Below are 20,535 nucleotides of genomic sequence, written 5' to 3'. Positions count from 1 at the left end.
GCAATTCCAAGTTTTGTTTAAGTTATTTGGATACTGATGCTTTGCTATTTCAACTGCATTTGTCAACACAACTAAAATTCTTTCTAAGCTTGAAGAGATTCCTTTCTGCATTCTCTTGCAGTTAAAGGACTTGGGTTCCAGGTATTACCCTGTCACTCTGTTTTATCTTGTTTGAGTCCCTTAACCTCTCGGGGCCTCCATGTTCTCATGAGTAATTATGTTCGATTATATGACCATTAAATTTCCCTTGAGTTGTAAGATCTGTAATTCTGTTTTTCTTCCTGAAAGAAACTCAATACAGACTACAAGAAATTTTAATACAATATATAGGGGGAAAATATTAGTCCTGATGGCCGGTTTTCTTACACTTAAAATATTTTTAAAGTCCCATGGGTCCATCTTGCCCCTTCACCTAGAACTAGGGTCACCAGCACCCCCAGAGTGCCTGGGAGTTGCCTGGGTTTAGCACCGAACGTTCCGTGTCCCGGGAAATCTGAGTTGCAGGCAAACCGATAGTCGGTCCCCTCGCCTAGAACAGAGGACAAGTTCTCCAGCTGAAGCCAAGAGGCATCGACACATCCAAACAGGGTCTATGGGAATATACTGGAAAAGCTTTCTAATCTGGTTTTTGATGTTGTACAACACTTGTCAACATCTGAAGAGAACTGTGGTAGAAGGAAGGATCCTCAGGATCTGGAGTTCTAGAGAGCCAAGCGCGTTAAGCCTCCGGTGAATGCAGGAAGGGCTCTTGTTAAGACAGTGTCATCTCCAGTTTTATGAAGTCAGCCAGTGGGAGAGCACATTCCCTCTGCAGAAGTTCATTTTGCACCCAACTTCCTAGCAACATTTCCATTTTACAAACACAACTATTACTTCTTTGGTGAATAATTAGTAAAAAAAAAAAAAAAAATTTAGAACTTTAAGTAATTCATATATTTAGTATTAACAACAACAGAGGAGCCAGATTATTCTGTTGATTAACTTGAATGTATTGCTCTGTACAGTTGAAGGGCTAGTTTATATGTATCTGCAGCTGATAAAACCACGATGTATATGAAGTAATTTCTTCTCAACATTAGCTGCCGATTTTGAGTCGTTGGGAAAGCTAAATAAATTTGTTACGTAGTTTAAATATATTAGCTAATAATATTTCAAAGAAAACACAGTACTCTCAAGAAATGGGATTTCAAAACATATTTATTAACCTCTGTCCAAAGAGCATTTTCTAGGAATAATATAGCTCTTAACTATAAAACTTGGTCAAAATCACCAAATCATAACAGTTTCAGAAATCTTTTTTTGTACCTCCAAATTTCCTGTGCCAAAGTAAGTTCTTTATAGAAAAGAATTAACTGTTTCCTTTCATTTGCCCATAAAAATCCTTATCATTTCCTAAATGTCCATGTTTTAATGGAAGCAGGAAATGGTAGACCATTTGTCAGCAGGCGCGGAGGGAACATGTGGTTCTAACAATTAAAATGGACATGCCCGGCCAGGCGTGGCTCAGCGGTTGAGCATCGGCCTAGGATCCAGGAGATCAGGGTTCAATTCCCCGTCAGGGCACATGCCTGAGTTGCGGGCTAGCTGATCAATGACTCTCTCATCATTGGTGTTTCTATCTCTCCCTCTCCTTTCCTCTCTCTGAAATTAATAAAGATATATTTATTTTAAAAAAATAAAATTAAATAAAATGGGCGTCAGAACGAGGTGCTGTGTCCGTCTTCCCAGAACCTGAGGCTGTGAAGGGCTTCAGGTCCTCCGTGTCTTTGCTTTGCTAGAAGTTTTGAGTCCACTATCCAAGCCACTCCTTTTGTTAAATCCAGGTAACTGAGTCAACTCTAGCAAAAACTTGTATTGTAATTTGGATTTAAATAAAATGATAGCAAAGTCACAGACACGGTTTCACGCCGAGGTTGTCTTTATCCCAGACTCTGTGGACCCCACCATGTGACTCACCCCCAGCCTCCAGCTCTTCCTAATCGGGAACGAAAGAAAGGAATCGGCATAAAGCAGGGCAAATGGAAAAAAGAGCTCTGCTGCAGACCCTGTTTTGTTATTGGATGTTGTTTTGATTTTGAAGCAAAGATTTTGCTACAAAGTGTTTACAAAACAGGGAATTTTCACACAGAAATTCAGATTTCCAGATTATCCTTAAAAACTGAAAGATCTAGTGAAACTGGGTTGGTGGGACCCATGGCAACATACGCAAGGCAGGGGCCAGCTGTCCCATTGGGAAGGGCGTGGGCCCTCTGGCTTGTCACCATCTCCATCCCTCCCTGTGGCATTGCAGCTGTCTTGTTTCATTCACGTGCATGACCTTCGTGGGCCCCAGAGGCCATAGGACTGGGCACCGTGGTGTAAAGCCAACCACAACCCTAGAAAGCTAACTACCCACGTGTGCTTCCGTGGGCCATCCTCTTGATCAAAGAGAGGCATGCATAAAAATCAAGCACTAGACATTTGGGGATCTTTGCTTCCTATGATTGGGATTATGTTACATTTTTGTATGTTTGAACATTGAAAGTATTCATTTAGAGATAGGTTAGGTAAAAAAAGCAATCGAAATATTCAGAAAATGGGCTCCCCATCAAATAGACTGCCACTCACATGGAGTGGAATATCAGCTGATACCCAAAAGTGAGGTACCATCCCTGCCCCATCGTGACATCTCTGACACTTAGGGCTTTTTTGTTTTAACAATAAAATGAGTTGGTTGGAATTTTTAATCTCTGAGCTTTTTTCTAGAGCTACAGTGTTGATTTTAAAACAAGCTCTAGTTACACTAGTAAGAAAATAGATAAATGATCTATTTAAATTTAAATGTTTGTTGAGCGTCTCCTATGTGCCAGGGATTATTCTAAGTGCTGGTGATTCAGTGAGGCACAAAACAAGCAGCACAGACATTGAAATGAATTATGGTCAAAAAATAATCTAAATTTTTGGAACAAAATTTAAATTTATCATAGAATTGTGTATATAAATCCATACTGATTGGCTAGAAATAGTTCATATTTAATCTGTTGCATCTGAAATGAACCCTGTAGGGGACACCATGGTTAATGAGATCATCTTATATAATTTTATAATTAATGTGAGCTGTGTGGTGCAGACTTACCCAGCCCACCCTAATTTGGCTCCATGTGGATTGGCGCCCCTCCCTCCCTCCCTCCTCCTTTCTCTCCCTTCCTCCCACCTTCCTGCCTTTTCTCTGCTAATTACTGGTGAAATGTGCTTTAAAATTACCTTGCTTATAACTGAAATGGAAATTGGCTTTAGATGGAACCAAATTTCTCACTCCCAAATACTAGCTGGCTGCCAATAAAAGACATTAAGGAAAAAAAAAAGAGTACAGGAAAGCCACATTTTATTTAAATTGACTTCAGATAAGGGCCTTTTGTTGTTGTTATTTTGGTTTTTTGTTCTACTGTTGTTTTTTCCTTGTCATCCACTGCTTGATATTTCCCTTCTCTGCCTCATATTCTACTTACAAAGTACCAGGATATTTGAACTAAGTAATTGTGCCACCAATAGTTTATTTCTATCTTTTGAAATAAGGAATGTGCAACTTTTAAGATACATCAAACCAAAATTTTAATTGTCTTTAAGGATTAAGATGCTGATTCTGCCCCCAGTTCCAGTTCCAAAGATTAAAGGAATCGATCCAGGCCTCTTCAAGGTAATTAATAATCTAACTTATCGATAACACTAATTTAATTCAGTGACACCTGGAGAACGTTGTCTTGTGTTGAGGGCTTTTGCGAGCTACATGTACCTCTTCTGGAGAAAAAATGTTTTTAATGTTACATCTGTTAAAATTATGTGTTACGTATTTACAAGTTCTTTCCTAATCTGCCTTTTTTATTATATGGTTCTGTTACTGTTGTCTGTATCGTAACTGTACTTAGTCCCTTAGTGTTACTTGTTAACCCCCTGAACCACTGCGCGTTGCTTTTCATAGATCTTCCCTTTCTCTGTGTCCTAGGAAGGGAAACTGGAGGAGGTGAACACAATCTTAGCCGTTCACGACAGCTGCAAGCCTGAATTCTGCAACGACGACTCCTGGGTTGAGTTCATTGAGCTGGATATCGACGACCCTGATGAGAAGACGGACGGGTCCGACACAGACAGGCTTCTCCGCGACGACCATCAGAAATTACTTAACATCCTTGGGGCGAAGGATGACGACTCGGGACGTACCAGCTGCTACGACCCTGACATCCTGGAGGCCGACTTCCAGGCCAGTGACCTGGGCGACGGTGCCTCGGAGGCCGCGCAGCCCCAGAGGTTAAAGGGGGAAGCAGATCTCTTGTGCCTTGACGCGAAGAACCGGACCGACCCGCCGCCGAGGGATGCGGCCCCTGCCGCGCAGGAGCCCGGTGTTGGCCTCGCCCAGGAAGACAAACCAAGACCACTTTTTGGGGAAACTGAGTCAACCCACCAAGCCGCCCATCCTCAGCTGAGCAATCCGAGTTCAGTGGCAAACATTGACTTTTACGCCCAGGTAAGCGACATCACGCCAGCAGGGAGTGTGGTCCTCTCCCCGGGCCAAAAGCATAAGGCAGGGACAACCCCGTGCGCCGCGCATCCCGAGGTGGGCGCCCCCTGCCAAGCAAACTTCCTCACGGACAGCGCCTACTTCTGCGAGGCGGACGCCACCAAGTGCATCGCCGGGGCCCCGCCCGGGGAGCTGGGGGCGCGGGGGGCGCCAAGCTTTAACCAGGAGGACACCTACATCACCACAGAAAGCCTTACCACTACTGCTCGGAGGCCTGGGGCGGCAGGAGGGGCGCCGGGCTCCCAGACGCCCGTCCCAGACTACACCTCCATCCACATAGTCCAGTCCCCGCAGGGCCTGATCCTCAACGCCACCGCGTCGCCCCGGCCCGACAAGGAGTTCCTCTCGGCCTGTGGCTACGTGAGCGCCGACCAGCTGGACAACATCATGCCCTAGCCGCGGCCGGGCCGCCAGGCCGAGCGGGGCATCCGACGGCCCGCAGGGCTGGGGCGAATGCTTAAACCAAAACGACGGCGAAACCTTTCGGGCCGGTGGGGGCGGGGGGCGTGTGGATTCCAAATGCCTTTTCCTGAAATGTGGAAACGCGATATTAAAAAAAAAAGCCGACCGCTTAATCGGATAGATATTCCTGTTGTGAATTGTAAATACTTTAAAGAATCGTCTCCAAGACCGTCCAGTGGCAGTGATTGTCTGGTTGTCGTGGGTGTTAATTTTGTGATGTGAGCTTCGAATGGCTGTGTCTTCAATGTAGAGTAAATCATGCTTTTTGAAAAAGCGAAAAATCAGGTGGCTTTTGCAATTCGGGAGAATCTAATGCGAATTATAGCACAGGTTGATTTTTTTTTTTACGTGATCCGGAGCTAAAATTATAGGTAAGAGAACAAAAAATAGTTTGGATATGTAAACTTTATTTTGACATGAAATTGATAAAGATATTTTTAATAATTCACACTTCAAGCATGGCTGTTTTCTACCACACCACCCACTGTGTCCCGAGGTTCGTGTGGACCCGGCTGAAGAGCGGAGCGAGCACGGTCTGAAGCTGACGTCACCTTTGGTCAGTGCACCTAAAGAGAACAAATAAGTTAGTTTTTTACAAAACCCTTTTTATACCTCCCCAGGCTCCTTCAACACTTCTACAAAGATTGTAACTGCCCAGATCAGTGGGACATGCTCGCCTTCGCTGAATTTTTAAACAAATATTTGTTCATTTAGAAAACTTGAAAATGTTTGCACAGGCCAACTTGTCATGAGCCAGAAAGCAGACAGACAGACGGCCCTTCCTGACCTGCATTTCGGTCCGTGTCAGAGCACACGTGCCAAGGAGGAGCAGGAATCAAAGGCGGTTCACGTGGAGGGGGGGAGCCCCAGACCCCGGCAGCGGCCCCCTCTCCTGGGCACCGCGAAGGGAACAGGCCCAGGGAGCACTTTGTAGGTGGAAGCGGGTGGGAACGAGACCAACCGGACAGTGGAACGAGCAGTGCGGGAAGCGGTTTGTCTCCAGCCGAGAGGCAGACACGTACTATTTATGGTAACGAGAAACCGGAGAAGCAAGACTTTAAATCCCCACAGATAACTCCAAGTTTACTCAAGCCAGTAGCAGAGGCCTTCTTCCTCCCACACCTTGTGCAGGGTTTGTTTAAAGCCGTAAAAGAAGGCGTTTCATCAGTTTTTATTTCCCCACTGAGGGGATGGGCCTCAGAGCAGGTACTCAGAAGGGAAACAAGGGGCCCGAGTAATTTATGAGTTATTGTTCAATCCCTTAGTAACCTAAACATCATTCTTAGGAGCACTGGGATAGCTCCCCAAAAAGTTTATAAAGAAGAGAAGACTCTTATCTCACTGAAGAACACTTCCCATTTTAAGTATTTTTTTTGAAAGGGTGAATACAGCTTTAAAGTTAGCTTGAACTTCAGGAGTATTTGCCATTTAGCTCAGACCTTTTTAGGAAGTATGCCTCACGGTTGGTCATTTTAAATTCCCTCCTTCTTGCAAGGACAGTGAAAAGCTGGAATTGGGTGTTTAAAGTTCAAATGCTACTTTGTAATAGACGTTTAATAGATTTTCTGCTACTTTGCTGCTATGGTTTTCAATAAGAGCTACATAATTTAGTTTCATATAAAACTTCATCAACGTAGAACCTAATTCAACTTAAAACTGTGTGTTTGGGAAAACTCTCTTACTATTTCACAATAGGCTGACAACATTTCTATCGCCAAAAATAGCCAAATACCTCAATCAGTCTCCGAATGTCAGTTTGGTACTTTGCTGGCCACACAAGCCATTATTTACTCATATGACTAGTTGTGTCCTGCAGTTTATATTTAACTTTCTTTTTGTCTGTGGATTTTTTTCCTTCAAAGTTTAATAAATTTATTTTCTTGGACTCATGATGATGTGCCTCCCTTGTCGACACCCGTGTGAAAAGCATCCTGGCCCGGGCTGCACACCGCGAGTTCTCCGTGTCGCAAGGGGACCTGAGCGTGGTGGGTTTAAACTCTTTGCCACGGGCGGGCGTGGAGACTTGTTCTGTGCTGGGATACGTGGCCGCAGGGCACACAGCTCCTTGCCTTTCTTTTTGCGAGGAAACGGGAACCGAACTCTAACCCGCTGCTGACCTGCAGGGACTGTGCCCCAAGAGGCTCTCAGAACCACGCTGTGGGTGCTGTTAGGGTTTGCGTGACGGGTGTGGGCGGGTGAACAGGGAGGGTGGCGCTTGAGTCTTCAGGCCGCAGTTCTAGCTCGAGCCTGTCACCTGCAGGAGGAAGTGAGCTCTCCCCCCCCAGTCACACATCAGCTCCTGGTCACCACGGGGGCAGCTAGGAAGTCAGCCAGGAGGGAGGCGGGGAGGTCGGAGTGGAGGAGCCTGAGGGAGCCGCGAAGCCAGGAGGGGGTAGTGGAGGAACCTGGGGGAGCAGTGAAGCCAGGAGGGGTAGTGGAGGAACCTGGGGGGCAGCAAAGCCAGGAGGGGGGGTAGTGGAGGAACCTGGGGGGCAGCGAAGCCAGGAGGGGTAGTGGAGGAACCTGGGGGGCAGCGAAGCCAGGAGGGGGTAGTGGAGGAACCTGGGGGGCAGCGAAGCCAGGAGGGGGGGTAGTGGAGGAACCTGGGGGGCAGCGAAGCCAGGAGGGGGGGTAGTGGAGGAACCTGGGGGAGCCGCGAAGCCAGGAGGGGGAGTGGAGGAACCTGGGGGGCAGCGAAGCCGGGAGGGGGTAGTGGAGGAACCTGGGGAGCAGTGAAGCCAGGAGGGGGTAGTGGAGGAACCTGGGGGAGCCGCGAAGCCGGGAGGGGGTAGTGGAGGAACCTGGGGAGCAGTGAAGCCAGGAGGGGGAGTGGAGGAACCTGGGGGAGCCGCGAAGCCGGGAGGGGGTAGTGGAGGAACCTGGGGAGCAGTGAAGCCAGGAGGGGGTAGTGGAGGAACCTGGGGGGCAGCGAAGCCAGGAGGGGTAGTGGAGGAACCTGGGGGAGCCGCGAAGCCGGGAGGGGGTAGTGGAGGAACCTGGGGGGCAGCGAAGCCGGGAGGGGGTAGTGGAGGAACCTGGGGGGCAGCGAAGCCGGGAGGGGGTAGTGGAGGAACCTGGGGGGCAGCGAAGCCGGGAGGGGGTAGTGGAGGAACCTGGGGGGCAGCGAAGCCGGGAGGGGGGAGTGGAGGAACCTGGGGGGCAGCGAAGCCGGGAGGGGGTAGTGGAGGAACCTGGGGGGCAGCGAAGCCGGGAGGGGGTAGTGGAGGAACCTGGGGGGCAGCGAAGCCGGGAGGGGGGAGTGGAGGAACCTGGGGGGCAGCGAAGCCGGGAGGGGGTAGTGGAGGAACCTGGGGGGCAGCGAAGCCGGGAGGGGGTAGTGGAGGAACCTGGGGGGCAGCGAAGCCGGGAGGGGGGAGTGGAGGAACCTGGGGGGCAGCGAAGCCGGGAGCACAGGCCCCTCCCCAGCAGCACCAGGCGGCTCCCAGGCCCGTGCGGGGCGGCCCGGGAGCTGGGCGTCGGCGGTGGCCCTGCGGAGGCCACTGAGCAGTTGGTCAGCCCTGTTAGCGAGTTGAGGACAAACTGCCCCGAGTTCCCGTAAGACCAGAGGTTTGCACTCAGTGCAGTTCCCGACCCGCTGCCTTTGGCCCGTCGCCTGGAAGGACCGCGGGAGCCTCGGGTTCCCGCTTTCTTCCTCGGAAAGGATGTCCCCGGTCCCCGAGGTTTGGGAGCACGCCGCTCCAGCGCCCGCCCAGCCGAGGGCCAGCACCTGAGCAGCAGTACTGGCTCCTGGCCCTGACGGGGAGTGCGTCACAGCACCGGGTCCTCGGGGAGCCGGGGAAGGCCGCCGCTCACCTCCGTGGCAGAGGGCACAGCCCGTCCCTTCAGGCGAGCGTCCCCCGAAGATGCCACCCGCGCCCCTGCGCGTAAGCTCGGGCTCCTGAGACGCCAGCACCGAGACCTGTGCGCTGCAGCGTTTACCTGTGTGCCCAGTGTGACGCCTGGACACTGGGTGCCTCGCCACGTCACTAGCCGTTGCTTACGTCCAGGCTCAAGGTCCCGCGCGGGGCGCCCCCTGGCCTCCGCGGGCTCAGTCCCTAAGCGCTGAGGGTAAGGGCACAGCTTCTGCAGAACGTGACCTCCGGCTGACGCTCTGGCCCTGCCCCGTGGGCATCGGAGACGACGATTGTGCCACTGTGGGACACGGGCAAACTGGCGCGTTTAAAATGACCTCTGGCTGGGAAGTTACATCGGGATGGGGAGGAACTCGCAGCATCTGGAGACAGACCGTCTGCGGACGACTGTGGCGACTGATTGAGCGTGTCCCCTATGGGGCGCTGGCAGCAGTGCCTGTGGGGTTGGGACCCGAGCCGCTACCTGGGGGACTCCTTTATGTGCCCAACACGAGGCCCCTTCCTTTGCACCGAAGCTGTCGGGCGGGGAGGAGGGAAGGACAACGCTGGACAGCTGGACAGACAGCCTGCGTGGACTGGGCCGTGACTACGGCTGGAGCAGATCCTGGTGCCGCCTTGTCCTGTCCTTGCTGCCCCCGAGTGCACTGGGCCGTCTGCGGTCATCGGGGGGATGTTTACTTGAACCTGAAGGTCCCCTCGAGGACATAGTGAGAGACGCTTGCCACTCCCTTGGCAAAGTGTGCGCCCTCCCATCTCTGCCCTTGCTCATGCCCACCCGGCCCAGCTGAGAGGCTCCTGCTTGCCAATCCTGCCCGCTGACGCTGGCCTCACCCTTCACGCCCAGCTCAGATGTCTCCTCCACGAAGCCCCCCCGATTCCCTCCAACCTTTAGGGAGCATTCCGTCGTCCTGTGAACCACTAACTCTGGTGTTGGCTCAGCTAACAGTGCCCAGGATGAGCCTGCTAACGTGTATTCCGGGGCTTACCTGTTCCCCGAAATGTTCGTGAATGAGGGACCCTGTGACCGAGTACGTTTGGAAAACGCTCCACACGGCGATGCCTCTGGGAGAGCCAGAGAGCGTGCTGGCCCAGTGTGGCTCCTACAGGTGGAAACAAACAAAAAGCCCGTTCACATTTAACATGATTTCCCCATGTATTTAACAGTGAACAATGCGGTCAAGGAGAACCCAACATTATACCTACTAACCCTTGGGGAAGCTCTGATCAGACAAGCCGGCCGGGCACAAAATGAAGTTACATTTCAGACAGAGGTGAAGCGGAACAAAGCATCTTTATGTGATACCATGAAACTTACTTTCTCAATACGACGTCCTTTAAGAATAAAAGGCAAAGGGAAACAAAATAAACAAACAAGTGGACGACCTCAAACTGAAAAGTTTCTGCCCAGCGAAGGAGACCATCAACAGAACGAAAACCGGTGAGAGAAGATATTGGCCAACGATACATCCGATAAAGGGTTAATATCCAAAGTATAAATAGAACTACCTTATGACCCAGGATTTCCACTTCTGGTTACTTACCAAAGAAATTCAAAACGCTAATTCAAAAAGGTGTCGGCACCCTATGTTCACTGCAGCATCAGTCACAATGACCAACTGTGGAAGCAGCCCACGGCCATCGGTAGGCGAGTGGGTAAAGAAATGTGGTGCATTTATGCAGTGGAGTATTACTCAGCCATAAAAAAGAAAAAGGTGGCCGTTTGTGACAACATGAATGGACCCAGATGGTATTAAGTGAAATACGTCAGACAGAGGAAGATGACTCATATGATTCACTTACATGTGGAATCTAAAAAACAAAACAAGTAAAACAGAAACAAAATTATAGATACAGAGAACAAATTGATGGTTGCCAGGCAGCAGAGGGGTTGGAGGACCGGGTGAAAAAGGTGACGGCATTAAGATGTACAAATTGGCGGTGGTAAAAACAATCACAGGGATATAAAGACAGCACAGGGAATATAGTTAATAATATTGTAACCAGGTGGGTACTAGATTTACCAGGGTGATCAGTTCATAAGTTATATAAGTGTCTAACCTCCCTGTTGCATACCTGAAACTAATATAATATTACGTGTCAGCTGTTGTTGAAATTTTTTTAATTATAAAAAATAAAAGGCAAAGCAGCTGCGTGATTAGAATAACCACAGATGCTTCTCGACTCGGCACATTTCCTTCTTTCATACGTGAAATGACACTTTCTGAGAACTGGGAGGCCCTGGAGCACCGTTTGTCATCTCTGTGACGGTGACTTTCTACCTCTTTGCTGAGACAGACTTGGAATTGCCCCTACTCAGCTGGAAGCCTGGGGGAGACTGACTGGCAAGGTGACTAAACCAACAGTGAACAAACCCTCAGTCTCAGCCTGTGCACCGTGAGCCTTCTGACACCGAGGAGTGCCCACTCACTCCGTGACCAGGAGATCTGTTGTGAAGCTGCAGAATATGTATCTGCTTCACCTGAACAAGAATATTTCACTCCTTACTGCAGACACTGAGTTTTTTTTAAAAAATCACCCAGATGGAACGTCAAACATAATAGATTTTTGCACAATACTCCCAGGAAGCAGTCTTTATAGAGATATTTAGAAAAGCAATTTTCTATTGATTTAAAAATAAAAAAATAAAAATCTCTACATGATTGCTCTGTGTACATTAAGAGACGTTGCCAGCATTTTCCGTAAGTATAAAATAATTTGTCAGGAAATTGTATGCGCTTTGGCTTTCCCAGTAGTACTGCAGTCAAAGCTCCAAGGTGGAAAGATTCTTCTTGTTAGCTTTCCTGTGGGTGGTACCATATGATAAAAATGACTCGCATAGGATTTTGATTTTATAAAGCACTTTCTTGTTATAGGCAAGTCGAACATTACTTTTAACATTTTGCAGGAGAGAAAATCAAGGCTCAGAAAACCTAAGAGAGTCTCCCAGAGTTAATTAGCTAGTAAGTGACAAAGCCAGGACCAAAACACAGACCTTCTGACTAGTCCAGTAGCCTGAGACCAATGTAAAGCTGCTGATTCTGTTCACAGTGAGGGGAAAATGGAGACTTGATTGTTTTGTAATACCCACGGATCCAAAGAATCACCTGCCGAAGATAAAAGTCTCTTTTTCTGATCAACATAACCAGTGGTGTTCTAGTAAATGCTTAACAACCAGCCCTCCAGGAGGCAGGTTGTGTCCAGATTTGTAGCATTTGTCAATTTCCATGGTGTAAATACTCCCAAAGTGGCTGATTTTTTTTTTTTTTTAAATATATCTTTATTGATTTCAGAGAGAAGGCAGCAGAGGGAGAGAGAGAGAAACGTCAATGATGAGAGAGTCACTGGGGGTCGAGCCCGCAACCCGGGCCTGTGCCCTGACCGGGAATCGAACCTCGATCCCCTGGATCCTAGGCCGACGCTCACCTGCTGAGCCACGCCCGGCTGGGCTAAAGTGGCTGATGTTAAGCTTTCAGTGTTTCATCACTGAACACAAAGTTGGGAAATGATAGTGCAGTCATCTCTCATAAAACTGTAGGAATGGCTCCAGCACACCACTGAGCCTGCACAACCTTGGCGTTCCATCCGATGGATGACATTTTTTATAATGGCTACTTAGCATTTGTACTTACCATTTATTAAGCACTTACCATGTGCCAGACACTGTTCTCAGGACTTTGTATACATGCACTTATTTTAATCCTTACAGCAATCCAACCTATTAGTCCCAGTTTACTGATGGGGATACATAATTAACTTGACTGACGTCACCAAATTAGAGCCCGCATGCCAACACAAGCACCCTAGCTCCAGAGCCCACGCCATAAACTCAGGGCTATTATATTTCCAAATTATAAGTGTCCAGGTTGGACGTACATGCTAACACAGCCAGCCGATTAGCTAGCTCTTAGTAGCCCAGGCAGACAGCTCACAGGCGGCTTTGCTCATCTGTACGTGACACAGCAGCATCCCCCCAGACCTTTGGGGACCGCCATCGAGATGAATACCTGGGGAGAGCAGAGCTGGCTGGACGCCTGCCCGAGTCGCCGTGCGGCCGTGGTGATGTCATCTTGCCCCTCGCCCCTTGGCTGCCAGCTTGCTGCCGCCCTGGACAGGCTGGACCCTGGACCGCCCTGAACAGGCGATGCAGTGACTCCGGGTAGGCCGGCCGGACTTCCCGATGCTCCCTGCTCCCCTCGTTCACCGGAACGTCTCCAAGCCCGGCTGCGCAAGAGGTGGTGGCTCTGCCACCTGACCTCGCTCAGGTGATGACCTCGGGCCCGTGAGACAGCAGGTGAAGTGACAGGCTGTGCAGACCACCCCGAGCCTGGTCCGCGCGTGGGCAGCTCCTCCCCTGGGCGGAGATGGAAGCTTAGCTTGTCTGGGGCCACACAGCGAGTTGGAATATCTGGCGCGAACTCTCTCATCGCATCACTAAGTCCCGTTCTTTCCTCATTTAAACGATATGAACTTGTGTGTGTGTGTGTGTCGTACAAGAGATCTATGACACATACACCAAAATGCATTAATAACGGTCACCTATGGCAGGTAAGAATATGGGTGTTTACATTGCCTTACCTTTCATTGGGTTTAATTTCCTGCGTTTTCTATATTCAAGGTTTATTAATTTAGGGTTATAAAATAAGATGTAACATATTTTAAGATTTCTATTGAAATACATTCCTATCATATAGCTCTTTCTCCCAAAAGTCAAAATGCAGGGAAATGAACTTGAAAATTCACTTCTGAGGGTTTTTTTCTCAGTCAAGGGTTTCATATTTTGTTGTTCCTATTATTTTTAAGTTTCTTTGAAATTGTGTGTATGCAAACTTACGTATTTATTTTAATGACTTTTTTATTTTATTTATTTTATTTATTTTTAAATATATCTTTATTGATTTCAGAGAGAGGAAAGGAGAGGGAGAGAGAGAGAGAGAAACATCAATGATGAGAGAGTCATTGATCGAGCCCGCAACCCGGGCATGTGCCCTGACCGGGAATTGAACCATGATCGCCTGGATTCCAGGGCGCGCTCAACCGCTGAGCCACGCCCGGCCGGGCACAAACTTATTTAAATTGTTGTCTTCAGTCACATGAGCAGTACTTAGAGGGTTAAACCCAGGGCGCTGCAGAATTTAGGATTTTGCGGCAGCTTCCGTTATTGGGATTGCTCGGGACTGTCACTGGCACACAAATCTGTAATTATTCACAGTAGCAGGAATCTCTGTAAAATGAAAAAGTCATCAGTAGCCCTGCTCAGAAGTGAGACTTGGAAGCTCTGAAATGCCCGTGAGCCCGTTCCCTTGCTAAGATCCTCACCTCCACCCGTCAGTCCAGGTTCTGATTGTGTCACGCCTCAGTCTCCTAAACTGTCTGCTTTGGATTCAGAAGCAGATTCTTTTACCTAATTTGAAAGAGTATTATTTCTGAAAAATGGCAATAATTTTTTTTTTAAGTCAACCTCCCTTCCATGGCAGATGTATTGCGCTCTATCATGATATTGCGATAATAGATTGTTATTCAGATAATAGCAATTACTCAGCCTTTGCTGCCTAAAATACCACTCCAAGACTTAGTGGCTTAAAACAACCATCGTTTATCAGCTCACAGGTTGGAGGGTCGGCTATTTGGGCAGGACCCAGCTGGGCAGTTTTTCTGCCTGTCTCAGCTGTTCATTCAACGAGGCTCACTCATTCATTCAGCAGCTGTCAGCTGGTGGCTTGGCTGGTGCCGGATGACCTAGGATGGACACACTTACCTGTCTGGCATTTGGCAGGCTGTTGGCCACTACAGCAGAGCAGCTCAGGCTTGCTCGCATGATGGGAGCGAAGAAAGGTCACAGTGAAATGTGGGAGGCCGGAAAATCTCATGGCACCCCTTCTTCGGCAATGGAACAAGGGAGATCTAAATTAAAGGGGTGAAGAAATACACAGGCCCACCTCTTGAGGACACGAGTTCCAGTGAACTTTTGGCCATTTTTAATCTACCGCACTATGCGATGGGTCCTAATACATACATCAAAAAGTGAGGAAGTGTCAGCACGCTCTCCTTCTGGGGACACGCCCGTGCCATTCCCTTCCCCGTCTCCTTCCCCCACAGGCACACATCTCCTAAACTTTAAGTGACCCCACGGGACTTGCAGCCAGGGGAGCGATGGGCAACGGCAGCTCGTCCCAGGCTAACCCCCAAACCTGTCTCCAAGGCCCCCTTTTCTCTGACTTCCCGGTGAGCCAAAGCAGCCCCACCTCGCCTCCTCTCCTGTCACTTCTCCCATGCCCTTCCTTGTTTCACTGGCCTAAGTGTGTTTTTGCTGCGGCCAATAAATTCTTGCTTGTTTCTCTGCAGAAAAGAAAAAAAGTGAGGGAGTGTCCAATGACGAAACTAAAACAATTTAGTAGTGAGTTTAATGTTTTTTATTCAAGGGAAAACAACCCATGGACTGGGGGTGTGCAGTGCCTCCCAGGCAGCGGGACACTCTGTCAGAGGGATTTGGGGAAGGGCGAGTTGTATGGAGCCTCAGAAGGGCAGGATGGGCTGGGAGGTGGGGATCTCCTTATCAAACCAGCAGGTCCTATTTTCTAGGGGGAGGTGAGCTCCACAACGCTGAGTTGGAGGACGGTTAGCGGTCTCTGTCAGCTTTCCTTTCAGGTGTCTCCTTTACGTGCGGGCTGATTCAGGTTTAGATTTGTGACCAGGCCAGGCCCCTGGGTGGCATCCATTCTGTGGGTCCCAATATGCAAAATAAGTTTATCAGCCGCAAAGGAAGTCCCATTCTTAGCTACAGGGCGAGGCTCTAAGAGTGACTCGACTCTAGCTCTTACTGTTCCTAAAAAACATTCATCTGGCGATCCCTCCCCCCTGGTCATCCCACCCTAGTCCTGCGGCCCTGGCTCTTTTCCAGCATTCCCCCTTTTTATTTCCTGACTCAGCCTAAGAGAGACGTTCCGATGGGGTGGGTCGTCTCAGATCACAGAGAGATCCCTGCAGGCAGAGTTCCCACCCTAACTCACCCAGAGGGCGCTGCCGGGATGGAGGTTTCACACTCCCAAGGGGGGGGCGCAGCATCAGCAAGCCCTCCCTGCAAACGCTGCAGGCCAGGGTCACCTGCTGGCAATTATCTTTTTACTTATTCAGCCTGAACAACTCTCACCTGTGCTTTAGAACAGGCTCAACCTACAAAAAATTACTTCCACTGTCATTCTCAGCATCCACAGGCAGAATCAGCAGCTTGCTCCTCTGTGGTCTTGTGTGTTCTCAATTTCCAGAGTAGTTACACCTTGTAGTAATATCATGAGCAAATACTGGGAACTGGGGGCAAGGGAACAGAAACATCCTTGGTAGGCAAAATGGGCTTCGACTGAACTTTCCAGAAGGTGCCCCTTTTATTTACCTGTGAAGGCTTTAATGTATAGTCACTGGCTAAGCCTCATAGTCTCATAATGCTGGCAAAAGTCCTATTATACTGTTAAATTAATTAAACAAGGACGCCATTAGACTGAGTGGCTCTAATGCCACGGTAGCCTATGTAAGTAGACCAAAATCTAAGCCTGTAAATGCCTCAAGGTTAAGAAAGCGAATTCTGAGGAAACCAATCACAGTCACGGGGCTTTGAGCTACAGCCTATCAACAATTCCTTACTTTGCCTTCACCTTTTCTCTATAAAAGCCCCTCCCCAGCTCCTGCTGGTAGAGCTCTCCTAACACCTCTGGTTTGGCAGTGCCCGTGGAATTTATTTTTGCTCAAATAAACTCTTAAAATTTTTACTGTGCCTTGATTTCTCTTTTAACACCACCAAAGTAGCCTAAGAAATTAACTGATTGCCTAAAATCACTTGTATCCCTGTAAGATATACTTGAGTGGTTCTTAAATGGGTTCAACTGCAAGACGACATTTAATAATTTGTGGTTTCATTACGCTACTGTTCTCTGACTAGCATTCCTACTGAGTCTAAATAATGGACTATTTCCTTTTAGATCAGTGTCGGAAATATAATTCATTGACTTGCAGAAAAATCATAATGAGTTTTAGTTTTTCATAAATAAGGTAACTTTGCTAGAGTCAGAAAATCCATTGTTAGGCTGTGAATATTAGGAGGAAAAATGTTCTCTTCTGTTCCAGGTCCTGTGGCTGGTCGAAGCATCACATTGACATAAAACAGATTAACAGAGAATAAAACTATTTTAATTATGTTTTTAGGAGCCCCACTTAGGGTGGCCAGAAGAATTTAGGTTTATCCACCATCCTGGGCTAAGGAAAGGGCTAGGGCTCTAGGTTTCAAAGGGAAGGAAGGCAAGTTTGGGGAAGTTGAAAAGAGAAAATGAAATGTTTGGAAAACAGAGAGTGCCTTACCAGGTAGCTAAGTCTCTCAGGCGGCGTTCTCGCTGATAAAGCCCCCTTCCTGGTCCAGGACCCCTTTCTAATGTAAATAACACTTACAAAAGGTTAACTTGTACTTTGTTTTCAGAGCACTTTTACTGTGTCTGCATTTTCTCAAAATAACCAGATCAAAATCATCCTTATGTCAAAGAGGCATACTTTGGGGTGGTGTGTTCTGCAGCCCTTCAGTATTTTACTTCCTTTGATAAAGCTGCAGAGAAGAAGTAACTAACTTTTTAAAAGTAGAGAAAGCAGAAGGAAATAAAGAACAGAATGTGTTTTCCTGAACACAACCGTTTCAATAGCACAACAAAATTAGGTGGCCTTCTGATCAGCATGTTGTATCCATTTACTGAGATCGATCCTTCCAACAATTTAACGTAATCTAATTGTATTATTTGTGTTTTAAAGTTTGGTTGAGAAGCAGCATGGAGTCTCGGGCCGGGTTTTCTAGGGAACAGAGTTTAGCTTGCAGAATATTTATTAGGGAGTGCCCTTGGGACAGCATCTGTGGCAGGAAGAGGGAAGCAGGAGTGGGCAGAGCAAGAAGTCGAGATGCCAGGCAGGCCCGAGAAAGCCTCGGCCGACCCCACAGAGTTGTGGATTTGGAAGGGCCCTTCAGCAGGGCCCCGAGTCATCCCACGATGTCCAGGCCTTTATCCCCCCGCCCCAGTGAGGTGGGAGTAAAAACTGCTACAGCCTTTCTGGAGAGCAATTTAGCGTGACTTGGTGGCACTGGGTAAGCGCACGCCCTGTGACTGGCCAGCGTTACTTGTTTGAGCTTCCAGGAAACCCCTGCAGAGGGTTAGGAGGAGAACCCGCGTGGCAGGGAACTGGGGTGAGTCTGTGTTGTCGATTATCGAGGGGCTGCGTGAGCAGAGTGGGTGAACTCAGAAGACAGCCCTGTTGGGTGGTCAGAAGCAATGGACTAGATGACGACGTTGGTAACAACACACCGACATTCAGTGAGCTGTGAAGTAATGCAAGCGACACTCGCGGACAGTGACTGAACACTTAGTTAGCCAGGCTCGCTATTTATTCAGCCTGTATTACCTCCACGACAGTGACCCTAACTGTGGAGACTAACGCTGGAGGCGAAGGAATTTGCTCAAGATCCAGTAGCTGGAAAGTGGCGAAACCAGAACTGAAAGGCAGGAATTCTAGCTGTGGGAGGTCATGCTTTCAGTCACTACCCCAAGCGCAGATCTTTGACATAGGACGTTGAGTGGGAACATAGTGACCGACTCGGTGACCTTAACCGGGCCTTGTACCCTACCTCCCTCTGGCTCTGTCAAATCTGACCGTCAGAAAACGCCCAGCCTCCTCCCCTGACCCTAACGAACAAATGTTTAAAATAACCACGTTCACCTGTCGGCCCATTGACATGGTATTTTCTAGGCTCATTTTAAAAGAATTGTTTGGTTCACAAACAGTGACTGCTGGTCACAAAGTAGGAGAAGGGTCTTAGCCGATGCCCGCATTCCTCCCAGGAGCTGTGCAACGCTTGGTGCCCGCAGCCCCCTCCAACTCTGCACCTCAAGCATTCCCGTGGCACACATGAGAGCCCCTAAACTTCCGCACCCGCCGATGAGCAGCGGGGAGCTGGAAGGGGGTGCGGGAGCCGGAGCCCGGGCTGTCGGTCACACCCCGCCCTGCGCACTGAACGCCCGCGCTTGGCTTCGCCTTCTGCTCTGTCCTGAAACTCAACGTTTTCCAGCAGGAGCCCCACAGTCTCATTTTGTTCAGGGCCCCACAGATTTCGTAGCTGGTTCTGGTCGGAAGGTTGGGAGCCTTCCCCGGGGGGGATCCGAGGTGGGGTTTTCTTCATCAACTTCTTTTACAATCCACGTCCAGCCATAAAAATCTTTCCATCAAGCCCCTTCCTAAAAGGTACTTTAAAATTAAAATATGCATGTCGTGTGAATATTGTGAAATTCACGAGGTGAAGAACATGACAAATGTCACCTTCAAAACGTTTAGATAAGCAGCGTTTCATCATAAGACCAGTTTAAAACCTTAAGCTTTTAGCTCCGTTACTGAGCCCCCGTTCTTTCAAAATGAGAAACAGCTGCGTCAAGCCTCCCAGTTCGCTGACCGGTGGGCAGCGGGGTCGCCCCACCCCCCAGGGCGCCCTCCGGGGGGGGGGCCCCCCCATCCCCCCGGGCGCCCTCCGGGGCCCCCCCCACCCCCGGGCGCTCTCCGGGTCCCCCATCCCCCGGGCGCCCCCCACCCCCGGGCGCTCTCCGGGCCCCCCCACCCCCGGGCGCCCTCCGGGGCCCCCCCACCCCCGGGCGCTCTCCGGGCCCCGCTGCAGCGCCTCCCAGGGAACCGCGAGGGGCCGCCCTGGCGCAGTTCGCACCCTCCCGCCCGCCAAGCTGCTGGGGTTCCAGGTTTTTTAATTAATAAAAAGAAATCTCCCATCTGCCACGCAAAAAAAAAAAAGCAGACAGGACAAAATTGGCGGCGGACCCTCAGACTGTTACGGAACAAAGTTTAAGTTACAACAACTCCTGCGCTGGCTCAGCTGCTTCGAGCACCTTCAGCACCAGCCGTCGCTCCCCGCGGGCGGGCGGGCGGAGGGGGGGCCGGCCCAGAGCTCCCCGCGGGCGGGCGGGCGGAGGGGGGCCGGCCCAGAGCTCCCCGCGGGCGGGCGGGCGGAGGGGGGCCGGCCCAGAGCTCCCCGCGGGCGGGCGGGCGGAGGGGGGCCGGCCCAGAGCTCCCCGCGGGCGGGCGGGCGGAGGGGGGCCGGCCCAGAGCTCCCCGCGGCCCCGCCGCCGGGGGTCGGGCTGACCCCGGAGCTCACGCGGGGCCCGCGCGCCCGCAGAGGAGGGGCCAGCGGGGGGCCGCTCCGCTCCCCGGGGGGGAGGGACGGGGGGGGGGAGGCGGCCGAGCGCCCCGGGGGGGAGGGAGGGAGGAGGGAGCAGGGAGGCGGCCGAGCGCCCCGGGGGAGATGGAGGGAGGAGGGAGCAGGGAGGCGGCCGAGCGCCCCGGGGGGGAGGGAGGGACGGGGGTGGGGGGGCGGCCGAGCGCCCCGAGGGGGAGGGAGGGACGGGGAGGGAGGGAGGCGGCCGAGCGCAGCCTCCGTCGGGAGCAGCCGCCGCTCGCGCCGGCCCCGCGCTCAGGCCGGTCCCGGAAGCTCCGGGCGCTGCGGGGGCCCGCGGTCGGGCTGCACGCGGGGCCGGACCCTTTGTCGGGGGCGCTGCTTCCGGGCGGAGGGCGAGCGGGCGGGACCGCCCCCGGAGGAGCCCGGGAGCCGCGGGACGCTGAGCCGCA

The 20,535-nt window shown here is 50.5% G+C and overlaps 1 protein-coding gene across 1 annotated transcript in view; it reads left to right on the top strand.

Annotated features, from left to right (window-relative positions):
- The window catches only part of GHR (growth hormone receptor), a 186,232-nt gene extending 179,325 nt beyond the window's left edge, over positions 1-6,907 (top strand). The window contains exons 9-10 of the mRNA XM_087815278.1: positions 3,607-3,676; positions 3,983-6,907. Of these exons, the coding sequence (XP_087671404.1) occupies positions 3,607-3,676; positions 3,983-4,951 (1,039 nt within the window). The 3' untranslated portion in view covers positions 4,952-6,907. The remainder of the gene's footprint in view (positions 1-3,606; positions 3,677-3,982) is intronic.
- Positions 6,908-20,535: the final 13,628 nt, after the last annotated feature.

This window comes from Miniopterus natalensis, chromosome 3 (assembly GCF_054644295.1).
Source record: "Miniopterus natalensis isolate mMinNat1 chromosome 3, mMinNat1.hap1, whole genome shotgun sequence".
Lineage (NCBI taxonomy): Eukaryota > Metazoa > Chordata > Mammalia > Chiroptera > Miniopteridae > Miniopterus > Miniopterus natalensis.
Note: the sequence above shows the minus strand (reverse complement) of the source record. Positions and strands in the feature narration are given on the sequence as shown.